General features: G+C 43.1%; 1 protein-coding gene across 2 annotated transcripts in view; it reads left to right on the forward strand.

Moving 5' to 3' along the window:
- TMEFF1 (transmembrane protein with EGF like and two follistatin like domains 1) overlaps positions 1-22201 on the forward strand; it is a gene marked incomplete at its 5' end in the record, with an annotated part of 73767 nt that overhangs the window by 36973 nt on the left and 14593 nt on the right. For both annotated transcript variants that reach the window (XM_083749722.1, XM_083749721.1), the window contains 2 exons: positions 10734-10760; positions 16121-16217. In XM_083749722.1, coding sequence (XP_083605848.1) covers positions 10734-10760; positions 16121-16217 — 124 coding nt within the window. The remainder of the gene's footprint in view (positions 1-10733; positions 10761-16120; positions 16218-22201) is intronic.

Raw genomic sequence — 22201 nt, forward strand, 5'->3', positions numbered from 1 at the left:
CTAGAAAAAAACAGTCTGCAGCCTTCATAACCTGGAAAATTGTGTGAGTAAAGTCACAAAATTTGGGACAGTATACCGGCACACAGTTATTTCCTTCAGTTTTTATGGGGAGATCATATGTGGAACTGGTGATAGAGTGGCAAAATTGTCCAATTATGTTCATGATTGTGTTACACCATGTACAACGTTCTGCTATATTGGTCAAAAAGCTACAGTTCCATAATACAACTGGTACCACTTTGTGAAAGGAACACTAGAATATGGGGCAGAAGCACTAGCAATATAATCAGGGAAGGTAACACAATATTCCCCACATTTTAATGAATCCATGGTGTGTCCCTGTCTCTCTCTCTCTCTCTGGGCCTTTCCCCCTGTATGGATAAAATGCTAGACACCAGTTTGTCCCTCCTTGAGTTGCTGCTTGATAAGGGTTGCCAACATTTTATTTCTTTGTTGGTAAAGATTTAATAAGGTCAAAAAGGCACTAAACAAAAAATATCAATTAAAAATCAATAATAAGGTATCTTAGTCTTAAGTGTTCATTACAGTAGTCTTAAGTCATACGTATTAAAGAAACTACAGTCATACCTTGGGTTAAATATGCTTCAGGTTGCGCTCTGTGGCGACCTGGAGGTAACGGAACGCGTTACTTCCGGGTTTCGCCTCTCACGCATGCGCAGCTGCTCAAAATGACGCCCCGTGCATGCGCAAAAGTGGTGAATCGTGATCCGTGCATGCGCAGATGTGCAGACACAGGTTACATTTGCTTCAGGATGCAAACGGGGATCCGGAACGGATCCCGTTCATATCCAGAGGTACCACTGTAGATGATTTTATTTAAGAAACGCATAACCATTCATTCAGAAATACTTATTAGGTCATAATGTAAATAAGAACTCTTGAATCTTACATTAAAAATCAACTCAACAATTGCCAGTAATAAACCTATTAAGTTGGCTTATTTCAAGGCATTTTCTGCATTTTTTTCTTTAGTATGTAAACCAGTTATCTAAAGAGTCCTTTTTTAGTTTTATATTTCTCCCAAAGTCTCTTTAAAGTTATTTTTTACATTAAAATCCTATGGGTGAAATCCAGTATAGGACAAGGAGGTTCCTACATGCACCACAAGTATTCTCCTTCCCCTTCTCCCTACCTGCAGCCCCTCCAAATCCTATCGAAGGGTCTGAGGGGCTGCAGCAGGGAGGAGAGGAGAGGAGAGGGTAGTCCCATTGCCCAAGAGGAAGCCAGTTTCCTGGTGGATAGACGCATTGCTCTATGCCATTATTTTTTTTTGTTGGTGGTTGGTATCGGGCCACTAGCAAGCAGACTACAACCAAGATTTTACCTATTATTTTGCAGCGCTTAATATGATTCGCATCACTGAGCTTGCCTAAAAGCAAACAAGATATTCTCTTGGTGATTTACACCCTGTTATCTCTTTTGTATTTTCAAGCACATCTGCCTAGTGCTTTTATTATTTCCTTGCAATCCTTTGCTATCGTCCTTGCACCTCATATTATCTTCCTTGCAGGAGAATGCCATGGGAAGTTGATACGTTTTTGTAGCCTTTGAGGAATATAATATAATAAATACAAGATCTTATAAAATATTATTTTGACTTCAGCATCCATTAAATAACTGGGCTCATCTCTGCATATAATGTTGCAGTGCAGAACTAAAATGACAATCTTGTTTTAAAAACAGCAACAACTATTTTTAATTCCACTTTCAACTTCTTGTGAGTCAGATAATAAATATTGATTTAAAAAAAAAACCTTTTGAGACTGAGCATCAGCTAATAGGCTTTTGAAACTTTGTATTGTGGTAGCGATGGTTTACGTGACACAGTAAGCACAACACCACAGTCCTGTTTTGATGCTGCATCATTTGTTCTAAGTCAAGGATTGGTTTAATGTTGTGGCCAAGCTTTTGGCTTACTAAACATGAGGTGTAGCTAGGAACAGTGTGGTACGGGAGCAAAAGGTGACCTGGCAGAAGCAAAGTGGTGGCAAGCTCCTTTTCATGAGTGTGTCCATTTGCAAGGTCCCAGTAAGCCACAGTTTGGCTTACGGTGTGTGCATGCCAGGTAATTGTGTCAGAGGCGATTTTAGGGCAGTGCCCACACTGGGCATGCAGCCGAGCAGGGCGCCTTCTCGAAACCTGGTAAGCACTTAACAGGCTTTGGGAAGGAGAAAGGAGGACTCTAGGACCTTGCCAGAGCCCTCACACCTTCTTCCCAAAGCCCAGTGCCTCTTACCTAGCTTTAGGAAGGCGGGTCAAGGACTGGAGACGGTGTCAAATTTTGCCTTTGTCCAGGATGCCATATCACCAAGGTCTGCCCTGATTGCGTAGATAGTGTCATCATACAGTTTAGTTCAGTTAGTAGGTGGCTCTGGACTTCGTTGTATCTGGATGAAGGCTTTGTTGCTGTTCTCCTGTAACTGGAGACAAAGCTCCTATTTCACATTTCTATGCCTTTCATGAATAAAGGTAAATAAACCTTGGAAGAACTCTGCCTAGATCAGAACATCAGCTTTTGCCCTCTCCTGATTTCAGAAATATTGCCCCTTCATGGATAAGATCAGGGCAGAACTTTCAGGGCTTGGTTGAGAGCCCGAAGGAACTTGGTAGGTTGGTGGAGGAGCCAGGGCAGAATCTGGTGAGCCATGTTTGGAGGCTGGAAGGAGTTTGAATACCACCACTTGAATCAGCAAAATACTGGCTGGCCAACCTATGAATAGCAGCAATAGTAATATTGCTAGTAGAAAATAGGTCCTGCGGGGACCTTATTTTCTGATTTCAAGTCCACACCATTCGCTAAGCTGCCTTGTTTTAGTTTAGCCATATTTGGGGAATACTGAAAGGCCTCTCACTGACAAGATCAGCCATCTTTTAGCCTAGCATATTATGGGCAAACTAGCTATTCACCACATTGGTTGGGCAAAGCAACTAGGACTCCAATTTTTTTATTTTATTTTTTTGCAAGTTGAGTATCTAGTTACCACCCTTAAATTATTTTAATGCCTAAACGTGAATCAGAAAAATGGGTCACTAATGCCCAGTGCTTATTGTAGCTCTTTGTTGTGCTGTTTAGCCATTTCAGTGTTCAGAATGCTTATGATAATGTAGTGTTATATTGCTACATGACATTCATTTTTATTTTTAAACCAGCGAACACTGTTACACGTTAGTGCAGACCGGTAAAATGTGTGAGCAGCCATGTTGAATATTTTAAACTCTCAGCTTGGGTTGGCTGTTGCCCTTTTTGTCTGAAAAGCAAAGGGGCTTCCTTGAAACACCCAAGTAAGTCTGCGCAACTTGCAGCTTTCTAGGTTCAAGGTAGCCAACAGGGGACAACTACTCTATAAACAGCCTCAACCAGCATGGCCAGTGGTCAGGATGACGCCATGTTGGCCATCCCTGACATAAAGGACCAGCTGTTTGTGCAGCTGGTGGAGGAAGCTTAGCAAGCTTTTGTTTTAACATTGCTGATCTGGACTCAGGCAGGCAATGCATTTTCTAGGATATTGGATGGGGTCAGTCCCCAGGGGCACTGTTGGGGCTAAGTAACAGTTAAACGCTGGAGGCTGTGACTATTTGCATCTCTGGCTGCCAGTACAAAATTGTTCCATTGCCTCAGGCAGAGCGGCTCAAACAACCTTCTTGGGAAAGTGACCTTTCAGAGGTGGTTTGACTCTGCTTTTAGGGAGGAAAGAGGATGCATTTGTTTTTCATGGGCTTCTGGAATGAGGTAAATTTCAGAAGCACTGATATGTTGAGTGGTTGCAGCAGAAACAACAAAGGGGGTCTGTGAAACTGTAGCATGTTTATTGTGCCGTGATGTTTCATAAGCTGTGGCTTACTTCAACAAATGCTGAGGAGAAAACTTGCCATTGTAAATGGTAAAAGGTAAAGTTAGGTCCAGTCGTGGATGACTCTGGGGTTGCGGCGCTCATCTCGCTTTATTGGCCGAGAGAGCCGGTGTACAGCTTCCGGATCATGTGGCCAGCATGACTAAGCCACTTCTGGTGAACCAGAGCAGCTCACGGAAATGCCATTTTCCTTCCCGCTGGAGAGGTACCTATTTATCTACTTGCACTTTGACGTGCTTTCTAACTGCTAGGTTGGCAGGAGCTGGGACCGAGCAACGGGAGCTCACCCTATCACAGGGATTCAAACCGCTGACCTTTTGATCAGCAAGTCCTAGGCTCTGTGGTTTAGACCACAGTGCCACCCGTGTCCCGATTGCAAATGGTACACACTTCCTTTTTCCACCACAGAGCTCAGGGTGGGCACATCTCATGCCCTCAGATCATGTTCTGGGTCAATCCCATCTCTCTCTCTCTTTTTCTGAAGTGAGGTCTGTTCCGACTTGCAGTAACCTCTTTGTTTTCAGACCCAAGTCTCAAATGCTGACAAAGTATGTTCTAAAATACTGTAATCCACCCCCCCCTTGATTTTATCATTTTATCTATTTGTAAACCACTCTGAGGAGTTTTTCTTTAAACAATCAAGCAGTGCATACATTTTATGAAATAAAATAAACAACCAAACTGAGCTAAATTTTGCACCTGTGTGGTTAGAGGCATGCCAGGGAGTTTGTGCCAATGGATCCTGCAGTTGCTCCAGCTTCACTGGTCTGCTCCACTTCATCATAGATAAGATACTGGGAGTACCTGCCCTCTGTGAATTCTGTGGTTGCTATCCAGTAGTTCCAAAATTACTGCACCTAGTTGCACAAACAACCTTAGCATTTCTCCATTCTCACAGCTGAAATAGGTCCTTAGCCATTTTATCTTACATATCTTATTGGCAAATTAGCAATAAAAGTTAAACTCTTCTGATTTATTTTCATTTCTGTGTGTTTCTGTTAACCACAGTAGCAAATATAATTGCTCCCAGGATTGACTTCTGCTAAATTTGTAAAATTAAGCATGCACAGTGGGCATGCAGTTTAATTTTCTAATGGATTTCTGAATCCACACCTTCAGAGAGACCTGTTTATTGGAAAGTACCACCTCTTGGCTCCCTTATTAAACTCTTAAGCTGGAAAAACCAACCAACCAACCTTCGTGCTGTATTTGCATTATTAAGAGCAAACACCATTGCTCTGTGAGATGTCAGGTGTTTGCTAGCTTCTCTCATTCCTTTCATAACACATTTCACTGCAGGGAAGGCAGAGACTCTCAAGGCTACATTTAATTTTGAACTAGTGTCCCTCAATCTGAAGTAATCAAGCCCTTATTATGAATCTTGAGCAGCCGGGGTTTTATAGTCTGTGTTTGTTTATGTAGTGGAAATGCAATTACAACGATATACTGTGTTTGGTGGCAGGGGGAAAGAAAGTCAGTGGTGCAATTTAATCTCCTCATCGCTGTTAAGCAGGAAATCCTAGGTACTTTGCCTTTGGAATAATAAAAATGGGGTGGAGGGAGTTGCGGATATCAGCTTTCCTGCTTATCGAACCTCCTGTACCATACCTGAGAGGTTCATACCCAACACGGAACCAGGATCTAAATCTTGCCAATGAGACAGGACCCTTGTTGGCCTCAGCCCAGCAGAGCAGCCCCTATATACAGTCACACATGTCCCTTTTGCCAGCAGTGGTAGGAGAAGGTCCCCACATGTTCTCATGACACCATCTGCTCTAAAGTTCAGACTTCAGTCCGGAAATGAGAGCCCCATATGCGTGCTGGGCTCTGATTCACAGGCATTGCCTGCTTCTTTTCTGCCCAAGAGCTGGTCACACTTTACAGGAATGTTTGCTATGCCTGCGCTCTTGATCCTCACTGGGAGCACCTAAAGTATACAAGAAAGATGTGCATCTCCCACCATGCATGGCCTGTAGTGATAGGTGGTAGCAATTTTAAAAAAACCAAAACCTTTTCCTTCTTCTTTTGAATGTCCCGTAGCCGATAGATGAAAGACCAAATTGAACTCAGGGCCCAGAAAACAGAGACATTTGGGGTCACAGCCACCATACTGAGTACTTCTACCATTGCTGGACTGGGGGGGGGGTGTTAAAGTTTACACCGCTGCCCACAAACTTGCCAGAGTGGTGTTAAAGTGGGAACCACAAGGACACTTTGCCCAGTTCGTCCAGAACCTGGTGCCATCCCTAATGCAGAAGACAGTTGTGCTTCCTAATATGTGCCTTCTGCATTGCCCCTCAATGTTCAGAGAGGTGTGTTTTCACACATTACTTGCCCCCCCCCAAGAGGACACCAGTGTGCGTGCAGCAGAAAGACTTGCTCCAGTAACCTGTGAACCAGCCTTCCCTCTCTCTTGAGGCAGACATCTCATTGCTGACTTAACCCATATACCTGTAAACTAATATAGTTATCTCTCCTTGGGTGCAGAAACAGTTGTTAGGCATGATAAAGGCAGGGTGTGTAGATGAAGGTCTCTTCACATAATATATTTAAAAGGCATATGTCTAAGATTTTCCCCCAAGTGCACATCTAGAAAAAGGAATGCAACAAAACACTTTGAAAAGACATCTAGAGGTATGCTTCTCAGAAACTAACCCAGGTACGTTGCTGTGTAGTGTGTGAAATGGCCTTGGGTATTATGGGAAGAGCTTACGCTTGACCTAACACGGCCTGCACTTCCTGCAACTGAACAGCAAGCTACTGTGCTTTAAGCATTCAGAGTGAATTTTTTGGAACAGTTTGCCAAGATTTGCATGAAAGAATGATCAGCTACTGTTTGTATCCTGCCAAGTAACAGTTTAAGGCTCCATTTGAGGCTGCACCGCTCTGGGCAATTAGGTAGCAACCCTCCTGAGGACACTTGTGACTTTAGGGTAATTGCTGGCAGACACAGTGGGCTTTAAACAGGCGGTGGAGATATAAAGACAATGGGAAAAAGACTAAAGTGGTGCAAAGAATCAGGATAAAGGCTAGGCAAAAATATCTTTCATCTGACACCTAGTTTCTGTGTACATAAAATTATCGGGGAGGGGGCATTCCATAAAGTGCTTCCACTAGCCATAATCTGCAGTGGAACCGACCAACCCAGAGTTACTTCCAGAGTTAGAATATCGTCTTTAACCCACCGGAAAGCATTGTGGACCATGGTAGCCTTTTGATGCTGACTGTGGACAGTTCATTCTCTTTTTAAGGCAGGGCTCTAGCTTACAGAGACTTTTATATATGGAAAATGCTTAGTTGGATTGTGCAGACACCTTTCCTTCTGCTGTACCCCACACTAGCTTTCTATGTTGTTCTTCTATATGCGTGACAATTTTATATTTAATAATGCTTTTCACCAATTTACTCAGCACAGACCTTAAGCTAACAGGCCTGTAGTTTCTTAGATCTTCCGTAAATCCAAGACTCTCTAAGTACCATATTTTCCAGGGATGTCCCTGATTTAGAGATGCCATCCCAGTTTCTGATTTGATCCCGGAATCTCCCACTTTTCCTTAGGATGTCCCTGTTTTCACTGGAGAAATGTTGGAGTTATCCGGCCTCCTAACCAATTGAAGGCAATCTTGTATAGGGGAGGGTTTTTTAAAAAAAAATGTTTAATGTTTTATTATGTTTATTACATATATTGGAAGCTGCCCAGAGTGGGTGGAGCACCCCAGTAAGATGCGTGGGGTATAAATAGTAAAATAATCATTATGGAATGAGAAGTCACTATTTTCATCGGAGAAATGTTGGAGGGTATGAAATCCCTTTTTAAAAATACTGTTACATTGACCCCTTTCCAGTCCTCTTCTACGGATGCCATTCCTTGGGACAGGTTAAATATTTTTGTTAGAAGATAAAACGTTTCACATTTGAGTTCTTTAAGAGCTCTTAGGCAGAAACCACCCTCAGCATTTAGGTTGGGGGAGGGGAGGGGTCACAGTATGTCTCTAACACTTGAACAAGCTCGCACGATGTAAGGTACCAAAGGCAGAAAAAGACAAGCATAGAAACCGCTTTCTAGTCTCCCCATTATTATTTGATACAACAAGCCCGGTACAAACAAAAGGGGCAGGGAACCCACAGTTTATTTCCCCGTATTTTACTCACTTTTCAAAATGAAATTGAGAAGAATTTAATCTTAAGTAAATCACAAGCTGAAGTCATCCCCATTTTCATTGACTCCCCAAAGAAAAGTTGGAATTGACTCATGTTTGTGTTTGTGGCACTTTGGGTTAATACACACCAGCATTTTCCATTGCGCATCTACCCTGGAGGCATGTTCTGTATTCTGCAATCAATAGTTCTCATTCAAGGTCCTGAGTCCGTTCCCCTCTCACCAGCTCTGCTGTTTTATTTTCATTGTTTTAGAATGAGGAAGAATAGGAGAGGAGGACAGAAGGAAATCACACAGTTTCCAGAAAATTTAGTGCCTTAATACTTACTCAGCCCATCATAAGATGACTAAGGTTAAAACCAATTCACCAGACATGTTTAAATCTTGTAATTCTGAAAGGCAAGGCAACGTAGGAAGTGCTTTGTTGTCGTTGTGTGCAGGCAGTTAAGTTGCTTGATGTGAACTGCTCTTCAAATGTAGAACTTTTTCTTTTCATGCTGTGTTTTCAGACTCTGTAATGGATTGGTCATGATGTCTCTATTATTCTTTGCAAGAAACTGCCTCATTTTAAAGTCACTGTAATCAACTCCTTCTTGGCATGCTCTGCCCTGCATTCAGAGGAGGGGAAATTGGAGGGAATGACGGGGGATCAGGACTGAGAATTTGAGGAAAGGAACATGTGGGAGGAAGGCAAGAAGAAACTCAGCAGGGGAGTTAAGTGATCTGCCATCTCTTCATTGGGTTACATCCATCATGTCATGGCTGTGGCTCTAAAAGGAGTAAGGAGATTGATGGCCGCCATTATATTGTCCAGTTGGGATTCCCCCACTTATCCCATTATGAGTTAATGCATCCTTCACCACTGATTGGACCATCTTTAAGGTTATATATGTTCTCCTGGGCCATATGTAAGGGCAATCTTCTTCAACCAGATGTTGTTTTCTATCTTCAGATTTGCCCTTCACCCTAAGTTACAACAATATAGAATTACTATATTAAAACCAGTTAAAACCATTTACAGTCCGAAGAACAGGGTGAGTCCTAAAAATGTTGGGAATCTCAACTCCATCACCCATAGCCAGCATAGAGAGTGACCAAGAATGATGGGAGTTGTACTGCAACAACATCTAAAGGAAGGTTGTGTTAGGGAACTGAACTAAGACATACGCACGTGAAATGAAGTTTCTCATTTGATAGCATTAAATGTATCGTGGCCACATAGAAATGCCTGCATACCGTCTCCTTTATTTTTTTTTTCATACATGATTTTTATTGTTTTTAAATCATAACAAACAAAAAATAAAACAATTTACATCTTATTATCACAGATTCCTTTCTTTGAGGCTTCCTTCAACTTCCCCTCGAATCATCCATGCCCTTATTTAACAAATTCACGCAAATCCTAGTTTATATTGACATTATTTTCTCTTTCCTTCTTTTTCTCTTTAGACAATATTCCAACCTTTTCACAGAGCCTTTTTAAACCCAACTAGCGTTATCTGACCCTCACTTATATTATCCAGATACTCCACAAATTTCCCCCAGTCATCAATGAACCTTTGGTCTTTTAAATATCTAATTTTCCCCGTCAATCTGTCCATCTCCGCGTAGTCTAACAGTTTTGCTCTCCATTCCTCAAGTGTCGGTATGTTCTGTTGTTTCCAATTTTGAGCTAATAGGACCCTTGCGGCCGTTATTGCATATTGAAAAAATTTACCGTCATTGTTCTTTATATCACTTCCTGCTAGTCCTAACAAAAAAGCCTCCGTTTTTTTTTCAAAGTTGTATCTTAATATACTCTTCATTTCATTGTATACACTTTCCCAAAAACCTTTGACCTTTCTGCAGTCCCACCACATGTGCATACCGTCTCCTTTAGTCTTGTTTGCCTCTTGACCCACTCTGGACATCTTCTGCCATACTAGGATTTTATAACTCTAATTTTCCTTGCTCCTGTATCATATTGGGATTTCTGAAGGACAGTTTACCCACTTCATACTCCTAAGCCTCTTTTTCCCAGGCCGAAACCTAGGCAAAAAGAGCAGTTTAGATGCTGTCAGACTCCTTCCTATATGCCTTTTGGTTGCTGTCTTCTGTGAGGTGGGTAGATGCAGGGGAATGGGAATGAGCAGCTAGGGTAAGTAAAGGGAGAGACTCTGCCAAATCAGAGAGGAAGACATTGAAGAACCCCTTGCGTCTTGAGTAAAGCCAGTGCTGGTTGACCCCTCTTTGCACTTGGCTGATTCAGACAGCATCCCTATTCAATAATTTTCTGGCCTAGGCTCTAGATCCCTGTGGCTGTTTACATAAGGCTTCAATTGGCAGTCTAAGCAGGCAGAAGAAGTACAGAGTCCGGGGGATAATTGCCGATGGATACTATGGGCCTCGTGGAATTCAGCACTCAATAACCTGGAGCATCTTGTAATAATGCTCCTGGCCTTTGTGGATCAGGCTGCTGATGGGATTTTTCTCACCAAGAAAACACATTATCATATAGGAGTGGGAACAGAGTAAGAACTGTGAACCTGAAGGGTATTTAGTCACACCAGTTTATCTTCCCTGCCTCCCAGTGCTGCTTGTTATTCCTCTCCATTCAATTGGTCTTGCCCATTCAACACAATCAAGCTGTTTATAAAGGCTTTTAAAGAAAATTAAAATTAAAAAAATGCAGTCCCAGATAATTCTATTTTTTTCCTTTTTAGATAATGGTTCTGGATCAGGAGAAGGGGGTGAGTATTGCTGATATTTTTGTTCTTTTGTGTGAATGCAGGATCCTAGCTGGAAATGTTTACATGTACTGCAGAAAAACACAACTACATAGATTGCTTTTCCTTGGCAAAAGGTGATTTCTGAAAAGTTTGTGAACAATTCAACCATTTCCTTGAAAAATACAAGTCAGGAGCCTTAACTTTTTTTAAAAAAAAGTTATGTCATTCAATAGCCAAAATTAAGCATTGTTCAATGGGAGATTAAGCTTAAATTAAATTTCCCATTAAAATCAAAGTTTCATAACTTTTACTGGATTCTGCCGTTTGTTTTTCTATCAGTGATTCACCAATATGTGCACTAAAGCCCCCCCCCCATTAGGTAGGGTGAGGCCTCAGGTGGTACCCACCCAAAGGGCAGCACCCATGTTCCACTGCCCAGTTAACAGCTGGTTTCCCCAGCCTTTAGGGGTAGAGGAGTCAGTGGCAAAGCTCTGTGGAATACCCCTCTCCTGCAAGAGGGGAAGCATTCTGCCTCTCAGCTTTGCCCATTGTTTGGGTGGGGGGCTTTGCACTGGCTTCTAATGAAGGGAGGAGTCAATGCAAAGCCCTGCTGCCAGGGGCAGGAGGGGGAGATCTGGAAAAGATACCCCTCCCGCACAGCCAGTGGAGATTTGTCCTTAGAGAGTTTGCCCACCACCCTATCACAGGGGCAGCAGCGGGCATTTTGCCCCTGGTGCGATTATTGCACAAATGAGAAAAACATCAGCTATAAATCAGTGTTTACGCTGTGGGTTAAACCACAGAGCCTAGGGCTTGCTGATCAGAAGGTCGGCGGTTCGAATCCCCGTGACGAGGTGAGCTCCCGTTGCTCAGTCCCTGCTCCTGCCAACCTAGCAGTTCGAAGGCACGTCAAAGTGCAAGTAGATAAATAGGTACCGCTCTGGCGGGAAGGTAAACGACGTTTCTGTGCGCTGCTCTGGTTCGCCAGAAGCGGCTTAGTCATGCTGGCCACGTGACCCTGGCCACGTGGCCAGCTGTACGCCAGCTCCCTCAGCCAATAAAGCGAGATGAGCACCACAACCCCAGAGTCAGTCACGACTGGACCTAACGGTCAGGGGTCCCTTTACTTTTACTTTTACCTTTACCTCTTAACTCTGTATTGCGCTAATGGATGGAATTTCAACTTTTGTTGGATGAGAGAGCAAATTAACTTCTTAGGTTGTTTTTTTTGGGAGAGCCCACAGCTCAGCGGAATTGTGCATGTGTTGCATGACTTTAATCAGAGTATCTACATTTAAAATAGACCTTAGCTTGCACAGCTGGGAAAGCTGAGTCCTCAGAGAGCCCCTGCCAGCTATAGAAGACAATAGGCTAGAGTGGACTTGATACTTTAACTCAGTTTAAGCTGTCAGTTCATATATTTCTAAAGAAGGTATGAATGATTATTGTGTGTCTGGGTTTTCCTGCAGCTGTTTCTTACCTGGACATGTCTTCTTGTTCCTTAAAAACCACAATTAAACAATGTGTGGTCTTTTAAACTGCGTGCCTGTAGTATAGGGTATGGTTTTGCTTGTTACAATTTTATGTATTTGGTGTTTTTATATTGTAAACTGCCCCATGATCCTTGGATGAAGGTTTTAGTAGTTTAATAAATAAAACAGCTGGAAGATTTACCTGGCCTTCAATTCTCTACCCCCTTCCTGGGAGTCAACCCCTACTAAGCTCAGTGGGCCTTACATTTGACATGTAAACTTGTCCTTTTGGCAATCCAAATGGCCTGCAAAACTGCTAATGTTTGTTGATGGGTTCACTCTGTAGTAGCTCACTAGCCAGGTGTCATGCTAGTGTTTGCTGTTGTTGCAATCAGGTGAGTGAGTGCCTTCAGCATTGCCTGAGCAGTCACACTTCTGTGGGGTGGATTGCTCCTTTAATTCTTTGCTTTCCATAGTTGATGGCGTGACCAGGCCATGCTCTGGTTTATAGCTAGTGCCTCTGAAATGTTCATGGAGATAGAAGGTGTAGCACTCTGGTGTCATGCTTTTTGTCACCTTGGGAGTGACGAGAGTCCCCGAATGCCCAGACTCATTAACTAGGCACTGGCAGGTTCCTTACCACTACCACATGGGAAGGAATGCCAAAAATCCTCCTCAATATAAGGACAGTTACGCAGAACATGGCTGGAGTACACAGCTAATCTTCTAGCTCTAGGCAAGTGAGGTATGATGGGAGAGAGTGAGCCCCTACTAAACTCTTGTCTCCATGGGACAACATGGGAGTTTTTCTTTTCACTGGCAGTCATTTGATTGGCCCTCTGCCCAGCCCTTTAGCCAGGAGTTGTTATCTCCAGTCTTACCATAGCTATTTTCAGGCACACTGGTCATGGTAAGGAAGCGTGGGGCAGCACCTCACGTCACTGTGGCAAGAGACCATCTCCTGTGGAGTTAGATCATTAGGATCAGCCCAGCTGGTATTGCCTAGGAACTCTAAAATGCTCCATAAATTGTGGGGTGGGAGGCAGCTTCAAAGCCATATGTTGCAATCCTGAGGAAGGACCAGCCACAAGTAAATGTCTAGATTGATCAGACTTAACCAAGACTGCTCACCTCTACTGTAACGTATATTGATCAGACTTAGCCAAGGCTGATCACAGCCAACCTATATTGATCAGACTTCTCCCAAACACAGAACAACAAGGAACACAGAGTGCATTAAATGTTACAGATGACCTCAGAGAATCATCCTAGTCCAATTGTGCATCTCTCCTCCCAGCAGGCTGGAGGAGTGTGCATGATGGGACAGACGCCTCTTTCACAGCTGCAGGGCTGTTAAGAGAGGATGAATCTCCAGGATGCAACCTGTTCAGTGCTTCCTCAATGGAGTAATGGCTAATTGCCATGCAGTTTCATTTCTTATTCTTTTTGTTTAACACTAACCACAGTGAGTGCTTGTTTACCTAAACAAAGTTTAAATTAGGCACCTTTTTAAAAAAAACTACCCATGTTTAATTGTGGACAGATGGCAATTGATTAGTCTAGGCTTTCAAGCTAGGGAAATGGCATGCTTGCAATACAGATCGTCATGTTAATTATTATTGAAATAATTTGTTTCAGAGTCCCTCTTTCCAAAATTTGGTTTTTAAAGTATGGTGGTGATTAAAGTCCCTGGCAGATTGCTTTTAGTAATTAATAAATTGATAATCAGTATGCACTATTCAGCTATCGGCCATCTGTCTGTTATGCACAACAGTTGATTGTGGCAGTTACAGGTTGGGATTGGTATAATTCTAAGCATATATACAAATTTGAAATTGTACCTTTTCCACTGCGTCCTCCACATGAGTTGTATAATTTTATTATTAATTTTTTTGAATCTGAACCAGTGATGCAACTGGCCAGATTTGTACACCCCGCTAATTTAGTGTGATGTACATGAGCAGGGGGACGCGGGTGGCACTGTGGTCTAAACCACCAAGCCTCTTGGGCTTGCCGATCAGAAGGTCGGCGGTTCGAATTCCCAACACAGGGTGAGCTCCCGTAGTTCAGTCCCTGCTCCTGCCAACCTAGCAGTTCGAAAGCACGTCAAAGTGCAAGTAGATAAATAGGTACCGCTCCGGCGGGAAGGTAAATGGCGTTTCTGTGCACTGCTCTGGTTCACCAGAAGTGGCTTAGTCATGCTGGCCACATGACCCAGAAGTTGTCTGTGGACAAATGCTGGCTCCTTGGCCTATAGAACGAGATGAGCGCCGCAACCCCAATGTCATCCGCGACTGGACCTAATGGTCAGGGGTCCCTTTACCTTTACCTTTACCTTTACATGAGCAGGAATGAGCCGCAGTGCGTCTTGGGCTCAGGTGCTTGCTTTTCGCTTTCACACTTTGTTTTTTTGTCTCATATGACAAAAATTTGACTAATATTAACTGCTTTTAGTTTCAAGCAAGCTGACTTCCAGTTGTGGATTCTGAAGCTGACTGGCAGCAACTAACCATAGTTAGGGTTAACCACAATTCTGGATCCAGACAAAACAGCAAACTGTGGTTAACTAAATATGGAAGCTGTGCCTTGTACTGAATCAGAGCATTGGTCAGTATTGTTTATATTTACCTGAAATGCCACATTTCCAAGGCAGGGGTCTGGAGATTTATCCTGGGACATTCTGAATGCAAAGCAGATGGTCTACCAGTGAACTGTAGTCTTTCCTCTGTGGCTGTACCAATAAGCTACTGCAAAAGCTTCTGGGTTCCTCCTTTTAGATACTTGAGAGGAGAGAGGACACACCCAAGTCTGAGGCTTGCTGCAGCCCATGCACATTCCAGTACAATTTAAACCATGGTTTAGTGTGACGTGATCACTGCCTCAGATTAATGTATAGGGGAGCTGGTGTAGTACAGTGGCCAAGAGTGGCAAATGTGGAAGATGCCAATTCAAAAATGCGCCATTGCTACAAACTCACTTAAGTGGCTTCAGACAAGCCGCAGTTTCAGGCTCCCACCCCGTTTGCCAACTTGAGCTCATTGCAGAAAAGGCAGAATATAAATGTTACAAATAAATAACTTTAATAAAAAAAAATGTAACATGGGAATAATGACACTTGACTACTTTACAAAATTGCTGTAAGTATTGTAAGATAATTTATGTGAAACATTTGAGCACTCAAAGATGTTTAACAATGGTAGTGATAAATATTTCAAACACTGAAATACCAGTTTTTATCAGTCATGCTTGTGCTGGTGTAAATCTGGCATTTGCAAGGTGCTTTCTGCATAAAGAGCTTCTCAGGTGTTTGTGGTTTCATTCAGCACACCCAAGCTTAGTTCTGTCCCCAACCCCTGGTTTATAAAGCCAAAGCACTTGCTGCTTTTGGATAATAACAACCTGGCATCCATTGTATTCTTGGATATTTGACTGCAGAGGAAAACTTCAGTATAACGATCAATTTGCAGTAATATATGCATGTGAAACATTTCCATTTTGTCATTCGGAACGGCAGCAAATTCAGATATTTAGATTAGGTAGCTACCGTAGAGTAAATTGCATCTGCTGTGTACCAGCATGCAGGTTTTTTTTATCTCCAGTGGCAAAAAGTTTGAGTATACAAATCTTTTAGCTAATGTTGTGAGCTGGTGTAGTATGGCGGAAAGAGCAATTGGGTAGAGAGATGTGGGGTCACCCCCCCCCCAGTTGGGTCATGAGGCTCACTGGGCTGGCTGTGGGTTAGCTGCCATGTCTCAGTCTCATCAGACACCTTGTGAGGACAAACAGGATGACTCCATGCAAGCCGCTTTCAAGGGAAAGTGTCAATAATATGAAAATGTGTTCTCTCTTGCTGTTGTTTTATTTTTATTTAATTAAACAATACTTTGTGTTGGCTTGATCTTGCTCTAGAATATGAAGGATCTGGAACTGAAGTTCAAAGAAAACATTCCAAGTGTGGCGTTTGCAAGTATAGGGCTGAGTGTGATGAAGATGCAGAAAATGTTGGGTAAGTAATGATAATGAGGAGGTGGAGGAGGAAGATGCAGATGATGTATTTGTTGTATCCCATGCATCTGACTGGGTTGTCCGAGCCACTCTGGGCAGCTTCCAACATAAAACAAAGAAACACAACAACAGAACAGAACATCACCCATAAGGGGGACAAGTGACTCTTAGGGGGCTGTGTGTTGGGGGAGCCATTTGTAGCTTCATGGCCATATGTCCTTGAGACAACCTGGGGGGGGGGGTGCGGGCATAGGCCAAAGTGGATGCAGGAAATGGCTGTGTTACTTACCTTTGAACAGTAAGCTTTATTCCAGCCATGCAAAAGTCAAATGTTCACCTATATTTAGAGAGCATATGCTTTCCCACAGTCTATTGAGGCATGCAGCCATTATGGTGGAGCAGCCTCATCTTCATTCTGGGTTTAAAAGCATCCTTAGAAAAGGTTGCAAACTTGCATTTTTCATTCTAAGCAGTATTCTGTAATTAGACTGTCAGAGGTACCACAGCACATTACATCCAGCACAGAAATATACACAACTTTATCACTTCTATTATCTCGGCAGATTTTTTTTCCTTTTGGTGCTTTATTTTAATGTTTATTGGGCTGATTAAGAGAAAGATGTGAATTTTGAGCAGGTGGTTGTCATGAGCTGCACAGCACGGCTGGAAAATTAACATTTGGATAGATTCAAATTAGTACAGTATGTGACATTCCTGCATATAAATATGTGAACAATTCCTGCTGAGAAAATATCTCTAAATTATAATTCATCCCTGTTATTTTATTTCATAAATAAATAAATAAATGATAACGTGGGAGAAAGGAAATAACTTCCATCAAGATCCTCCAAATACACAGAAGAAGCATCTTGATAATGTGTATTTCTTAAAAAAAATCTCCCTTATTATTGTTGGCATCCATCTGTCTTGAGAGACAATGGAGTATACCTCCAGGGGTGAAGTCAAACCTCTGCATTATTAGCACCAAAGTCACCTCCCTGGGGCACAAGCCTGGGCAGTGTATATGGAGGTCCTGGGCTGCCCAGAAGACAAGAACCCCTCTTTCGGACTCATTGATGTGGTCCAAAAGAAAGCAGAGCAATACATTTGGCATCAACTTGGCTGCAGGAGTTGCCAGAAAGAGTTATGCAAGGGGCCATCCAACAGTCTTAGAGATTCCACTCTGGATTTGTGTAGGGTTTACTCATCAGCTTTTTTTGCAAGGCAGCAGAGGCTTAGGATCAGAGCTGTCCTTCTAGATGGGCTACCTTCCCAGGTCGACGGGCCCCATCTGCTCCTGACTTCCCTCTACAGCACATGCAGAAACCGCCTTCTTGACCGTTGGATCCACTGTTGGATTGCATTATTTTCAGTATTATGAGAGTGATGATCTGGTTTTCCTAACATTTATTTTAGGTGCAATCCAACAGAACCCTTCCCCTCCAGCTGCATGCCCACATCAACCTGCATAACAATTCCAACCATAGCATGTGCCACAACCGGACAGCTGTCCTTGGGCCACACTATGAATTTTGGATTTAGGGATAGCAGAGGTGTGAGTTTTTCCAAGTGGAGTTTGATAATGAAAACAGGAAAGAGAAATCGGGAGAGAAATATTGCCAGCAGATAAAGTAATGTAGCTTTGTCTGCTACCAGTTGCGTGGCTAGTCATTTCAGATCAATAAATTCAGCCTACCCAACCATAATTCAACCATAACATGTGCCCAGAGGTCAGCTCCTGCTTGTCCTGTTCAAATTGGGGTGGAGAGGGTGCCGTTTGCAGTAGAGAAGCTTTGCTCATTAATTGGTATTTATCTACAACTGTCTCCTGCCAGCTTTGTTTTTCCAAACGTACATAGAGTTACGTTTCAGACATGGCTTTGGAGCTGTACTAGTAATTTGTGTGGTTACGCACACATAACTAGGTGCATTTAATCCTACTTCTCTTGATCTAGAGATCTTCAAGCGTAGTTAACAGAAATTTTATTCAAACATTGCCAGCAGTGGTGTAGCTGCTGCTACACAACTCTAATTACATTTGAAGGAACATGTGGATGAGGCTGGTGGTTATGTAGTTATTTTGGCAGTATAACAACAGCATAGGATGCAAGCATGCCATTGACTCCCATCCTTCTGGTCCTTCCAGTGTTCTGCAGAGCAGCATAGGAAGAAACTTACAAATAAGGTCTGAGCATCTTTCTCTCTCTCAGTCCTTTACCTGCATTGAATTCTCCCTCCTTGATGGAAGTAGAGGTTTTGGGAGGAGCTATTTCATGACTAGAGCGACAAAATCTTTAAATGTGTGCAGAAGTGTATCCTAAGAATTATGTTTCCTAGCAGAGTATTATAGTAAATCAGGTGCTTCCCTGTTTTGCTTTGACACATGTTATTTTCCAGGCATGCCCTAAAATTGTCCAAGATATTTGATTTGCTATTTTTCAAGTGCAAGGAGGTTTTTCAAAATATGATTAACATTATCACAGACTGAGCAGATAAATGATCTAGATTTTTTTAATCACTGAAACAATTGCCACTTGATATCGACTTGCTAAAGCGTTACCGGAACTTAAGAGCCACTGGTTTGCTTTCTGCATCTATATTTTTTAAAAATCCAGCTGTGCCAAGAACAATCACATCACATCACATCTTCCTACTGCTCTCCTGAACACCAATGAAAATATGTTAAGTTTTGTGAGGGTCTCTGGATGTTCTTATGTAGAGTGTTGGCTTGGTTACAAAAGCAAAGAGTGCAATGCCTGACATATACAAAAGCCAAACAAATGGCTCTGCTCCAATGAACTGTGCAAACAATCCCACACGTGAAAGGTCTCTTTGGGCTTTGTGTTTTTCAAACATCAACACACACACACACACACACACACCAATGTTGGCTAATAAGATCATTCTTGAAAATGAGGATGCTCGCAAAAGAAGCTTGCGATGTGATATGGCATGGGAGTCTTGTTCAAAGGGTGGTGAAGGGGTTGAATCCAGAAATCCCACTGGATATACCAGAGGGAAGTCATCAAAGCATGCATGTCTGTATGTGAACTAGGCCATAGATTTCTCTGGTCAGTTGGGAAACGCTCACAGATTTTGGGATGCCCCAGAAACCCAAGGACTTGACTCATGCTGGCATCTGTTTAGAGATCCTCTCACATAGCTGTTTCCTGCGAAGGGATGGAAGAGTGCTGTGAGCTTTGATGGTGTTAATCCATTAGGAGGTGAGGGTGTCAAGTTACCAAGACTTCTACCCACAAAACAAGTTGATAAGCATTGTCAGAGCTAAACATTTCGATATTTGGGGGGTGGGTGCACCCAGTTTGTTAGAACTAGAAGTACCACGTGTGGAATGCAGCTTTCCCCTCTGAGTGACAGAGGGCTGTGGGGCCTTATCCAGAAATGGTCGACCTGAACTACAACGTCCCTTCAGTAATGAAACTGAGTGGGTGACCTTCAGTCACCTAATCCCCTTTCAGCTGAATTTACCTGACGAGATTGTTGTGAGGATTAATTAGAAGGATTGACTCTTGTCTCAAACTCCTAGGAGGTTAAGGAAGGATACAAATGTCAGAAATAAATATGTTTCCTGAGAGATACTCTTCTTCTTAAGCTACATGTTTCTCTGCCGAGGTCCATGAAGTCGAGCAAGGCATCTTCCTTCCATGCTTAGCCAGAGTGACCCCCTGCAAATGGGCATTTGAACAAATTGTGCCACTTTGCTTAGTGACCTGTTGTTTTCAATTACCCTTAAATGACACTGACAGGGTTGAACGCCACAGCTGGAAGCTTGTGACTGGACGTATCCATGGCAACCCTTGGGATGGAACATCACCTCTCTCAAGGCAACTTTGGTTTCCTACTGAGAGGAAGAAGCTAATATTCTAGTCAAAAGCAACTGTGGTTTTAGGATAGCCTGCTGTGGAAATTCCACTTGACACCGTTGCGATATGTGGCTTTTGGTCTTTACAGAGGGAAAGCTACATCTGTCAAATTTAGCTCAGGTTTTTTTCTTCAGCACCTGTGTCAGCAACTAATATTTAATTGGACGGTGGGCAGCTGTCTTTTCAACTGAGCAAGGACTGAATGGTGAGCAAAATTTGCCCCACCCACTTCTTGACTCCCACAGCAACTCAGACTTCATACATATCATACATTTAAAGCACACACATCCAAATTTTGGGAACTTTAGTGTACCCCTCACAGAGCTACAGTTCCCAACATCCTTAACGATTTATAACTTCCAGAATGCTTTGGCAGGGTGCTTTAAATGTTTGGTGTATATGTAGCCAGTGCTCTTTAAACCCATTTCCTCAACACTGAACAGCACCAGAAGATTTGACAAAACTCTTCTTGTAGGGGATAATAAAGGGAGAGGTTTGCCAAAGCTTCCTTACTCTTCACAGAACTGCCCATTTATTCCTACTCTTGCTGCCTGCAATTTAACCAATTCCTGATCCGTAAGTTGCAAATCCTTTGAGAGCAAATATGGATTCTGATGTTACCTTGGAGCAGTATCAGTCCAGACCAATACACTCTACTCTGATAGTTTAGACCCGGGACATTCAGCTGGCTGGCTGCTGGCTAGATATGCCCCTAGATCATTTATCTGGCCTCTACTGATCCCACCAAAAGAATGTTTTCAAGTTAGGTAAGAAGTCAGTACTCCATAGCTTGATGTTGCATCTCCCTCTTCAATTATGTATATAATATGCAAACATTCATGTCATTAATGCTTCCCACCCAGGTAAATTCCACTGGAAAAACGGTTATGTCCATGTGGAGATGGCAGTATTGAATTAGTGGTTCATGTGCGTCTAGCCTGCACTCTTTATAAAGATTTGAGGAGTGAGATTATTACCCCTCTACTACTGTCCATACCAGGTCGCTCAACCATTGCTACTCTGTCCTTTCTTCTAGCAGATCAAGATGATCAGGTGACAGCAAAAACTGCAAAGTTTATGGTGGGGGCAATTAGAATAAGATCTATTATTTGATTATTGATGTCAACCTCCCAAATGTATTTTGTATAGTTAAGTTTTTACCTCTGTCTTCAGTACATTTTATTTTGTTTTGTTTTATTGATATGGCTAGTGGCTGATGCAAATAAAGATTCTTCTGATCTGAACCTCCCATCCAGGCGTTCTGAAATTATGTCCCATAGAGAGCAGAAAACTATGTGCTCTGGCGGGTGGTGCTGTGGTCTAAACCACAAAACCTAGGGCTGGCTGATCAGAAGGTCGGCGGTTCGAATCCCTGTGACCGGGGTGAGCTCCCGTAGCTTGGTCCCTGTTCCTGCCAACCTAGCAGTTCGAGAGCACGTCAAAGTGCAAGTAGATAAATAGGTACCTCTCCGGTGGGAAGGTAAACAGTGTTCTGGTTCGCCAGCAACGGCTTAGTCATACTGGCCACATGACCCGGAAGCTGTGGACAAACGCCGGCTCCCTCGGCCTATAGAGCGAGATGAGCGCGCAACCCCAGAGTCGTCCGCAACTGGACCTAATGGTCAGGGGCACCTTTACCTTTTTTTACCTGGCTCCTTCTCCCACTTGGAGGATAAAGGACTGATGTGCTCAGATGTCTTTATAGGAACCCTGTACAATCAGGTCTCACTGGGGGGAATACTGTAACTGTGCCCAACCTAAGGCAGTTACAGCCCTATTCAGACCTGCCTGCTCAACGTATGAAGGTTGGTGGTAGAGGGGAGGACCATTCAGAGTACCTGAATGGAGCTCCTGTATGTTCTGCAACCGTGAACCTTCACTGCTAGCTTGTGGTTGGCCTCTGTCTGTGTCGATAAACAATGGAGTGTGCAAAGTCAAACCACCTTCCAGGGGCGCAAGCCTGGACAGTGTGTATGGAGGTCCTGGGCTGCCCAGACAACAAGACCCCCCTTTGCTGATGTGGTCCAAAGGAAAGCAGCGCAATGCATTTGGGACCAGCTTGGCTCAGGAATTGCTGGAAGGAGGCGTACAAGACGCCATC

Source organism: Podarcis gaigeae (genome assembly GCF_964106915.1).
Source record: "Podarcis gaigeae genome assembly, chromosome: 7".
NCBI lineage: Eukaryota > Metazoa > Chordata > Lepidosauria > Squamata > Lacertidae > Podarcis > Podarcis gaigeae.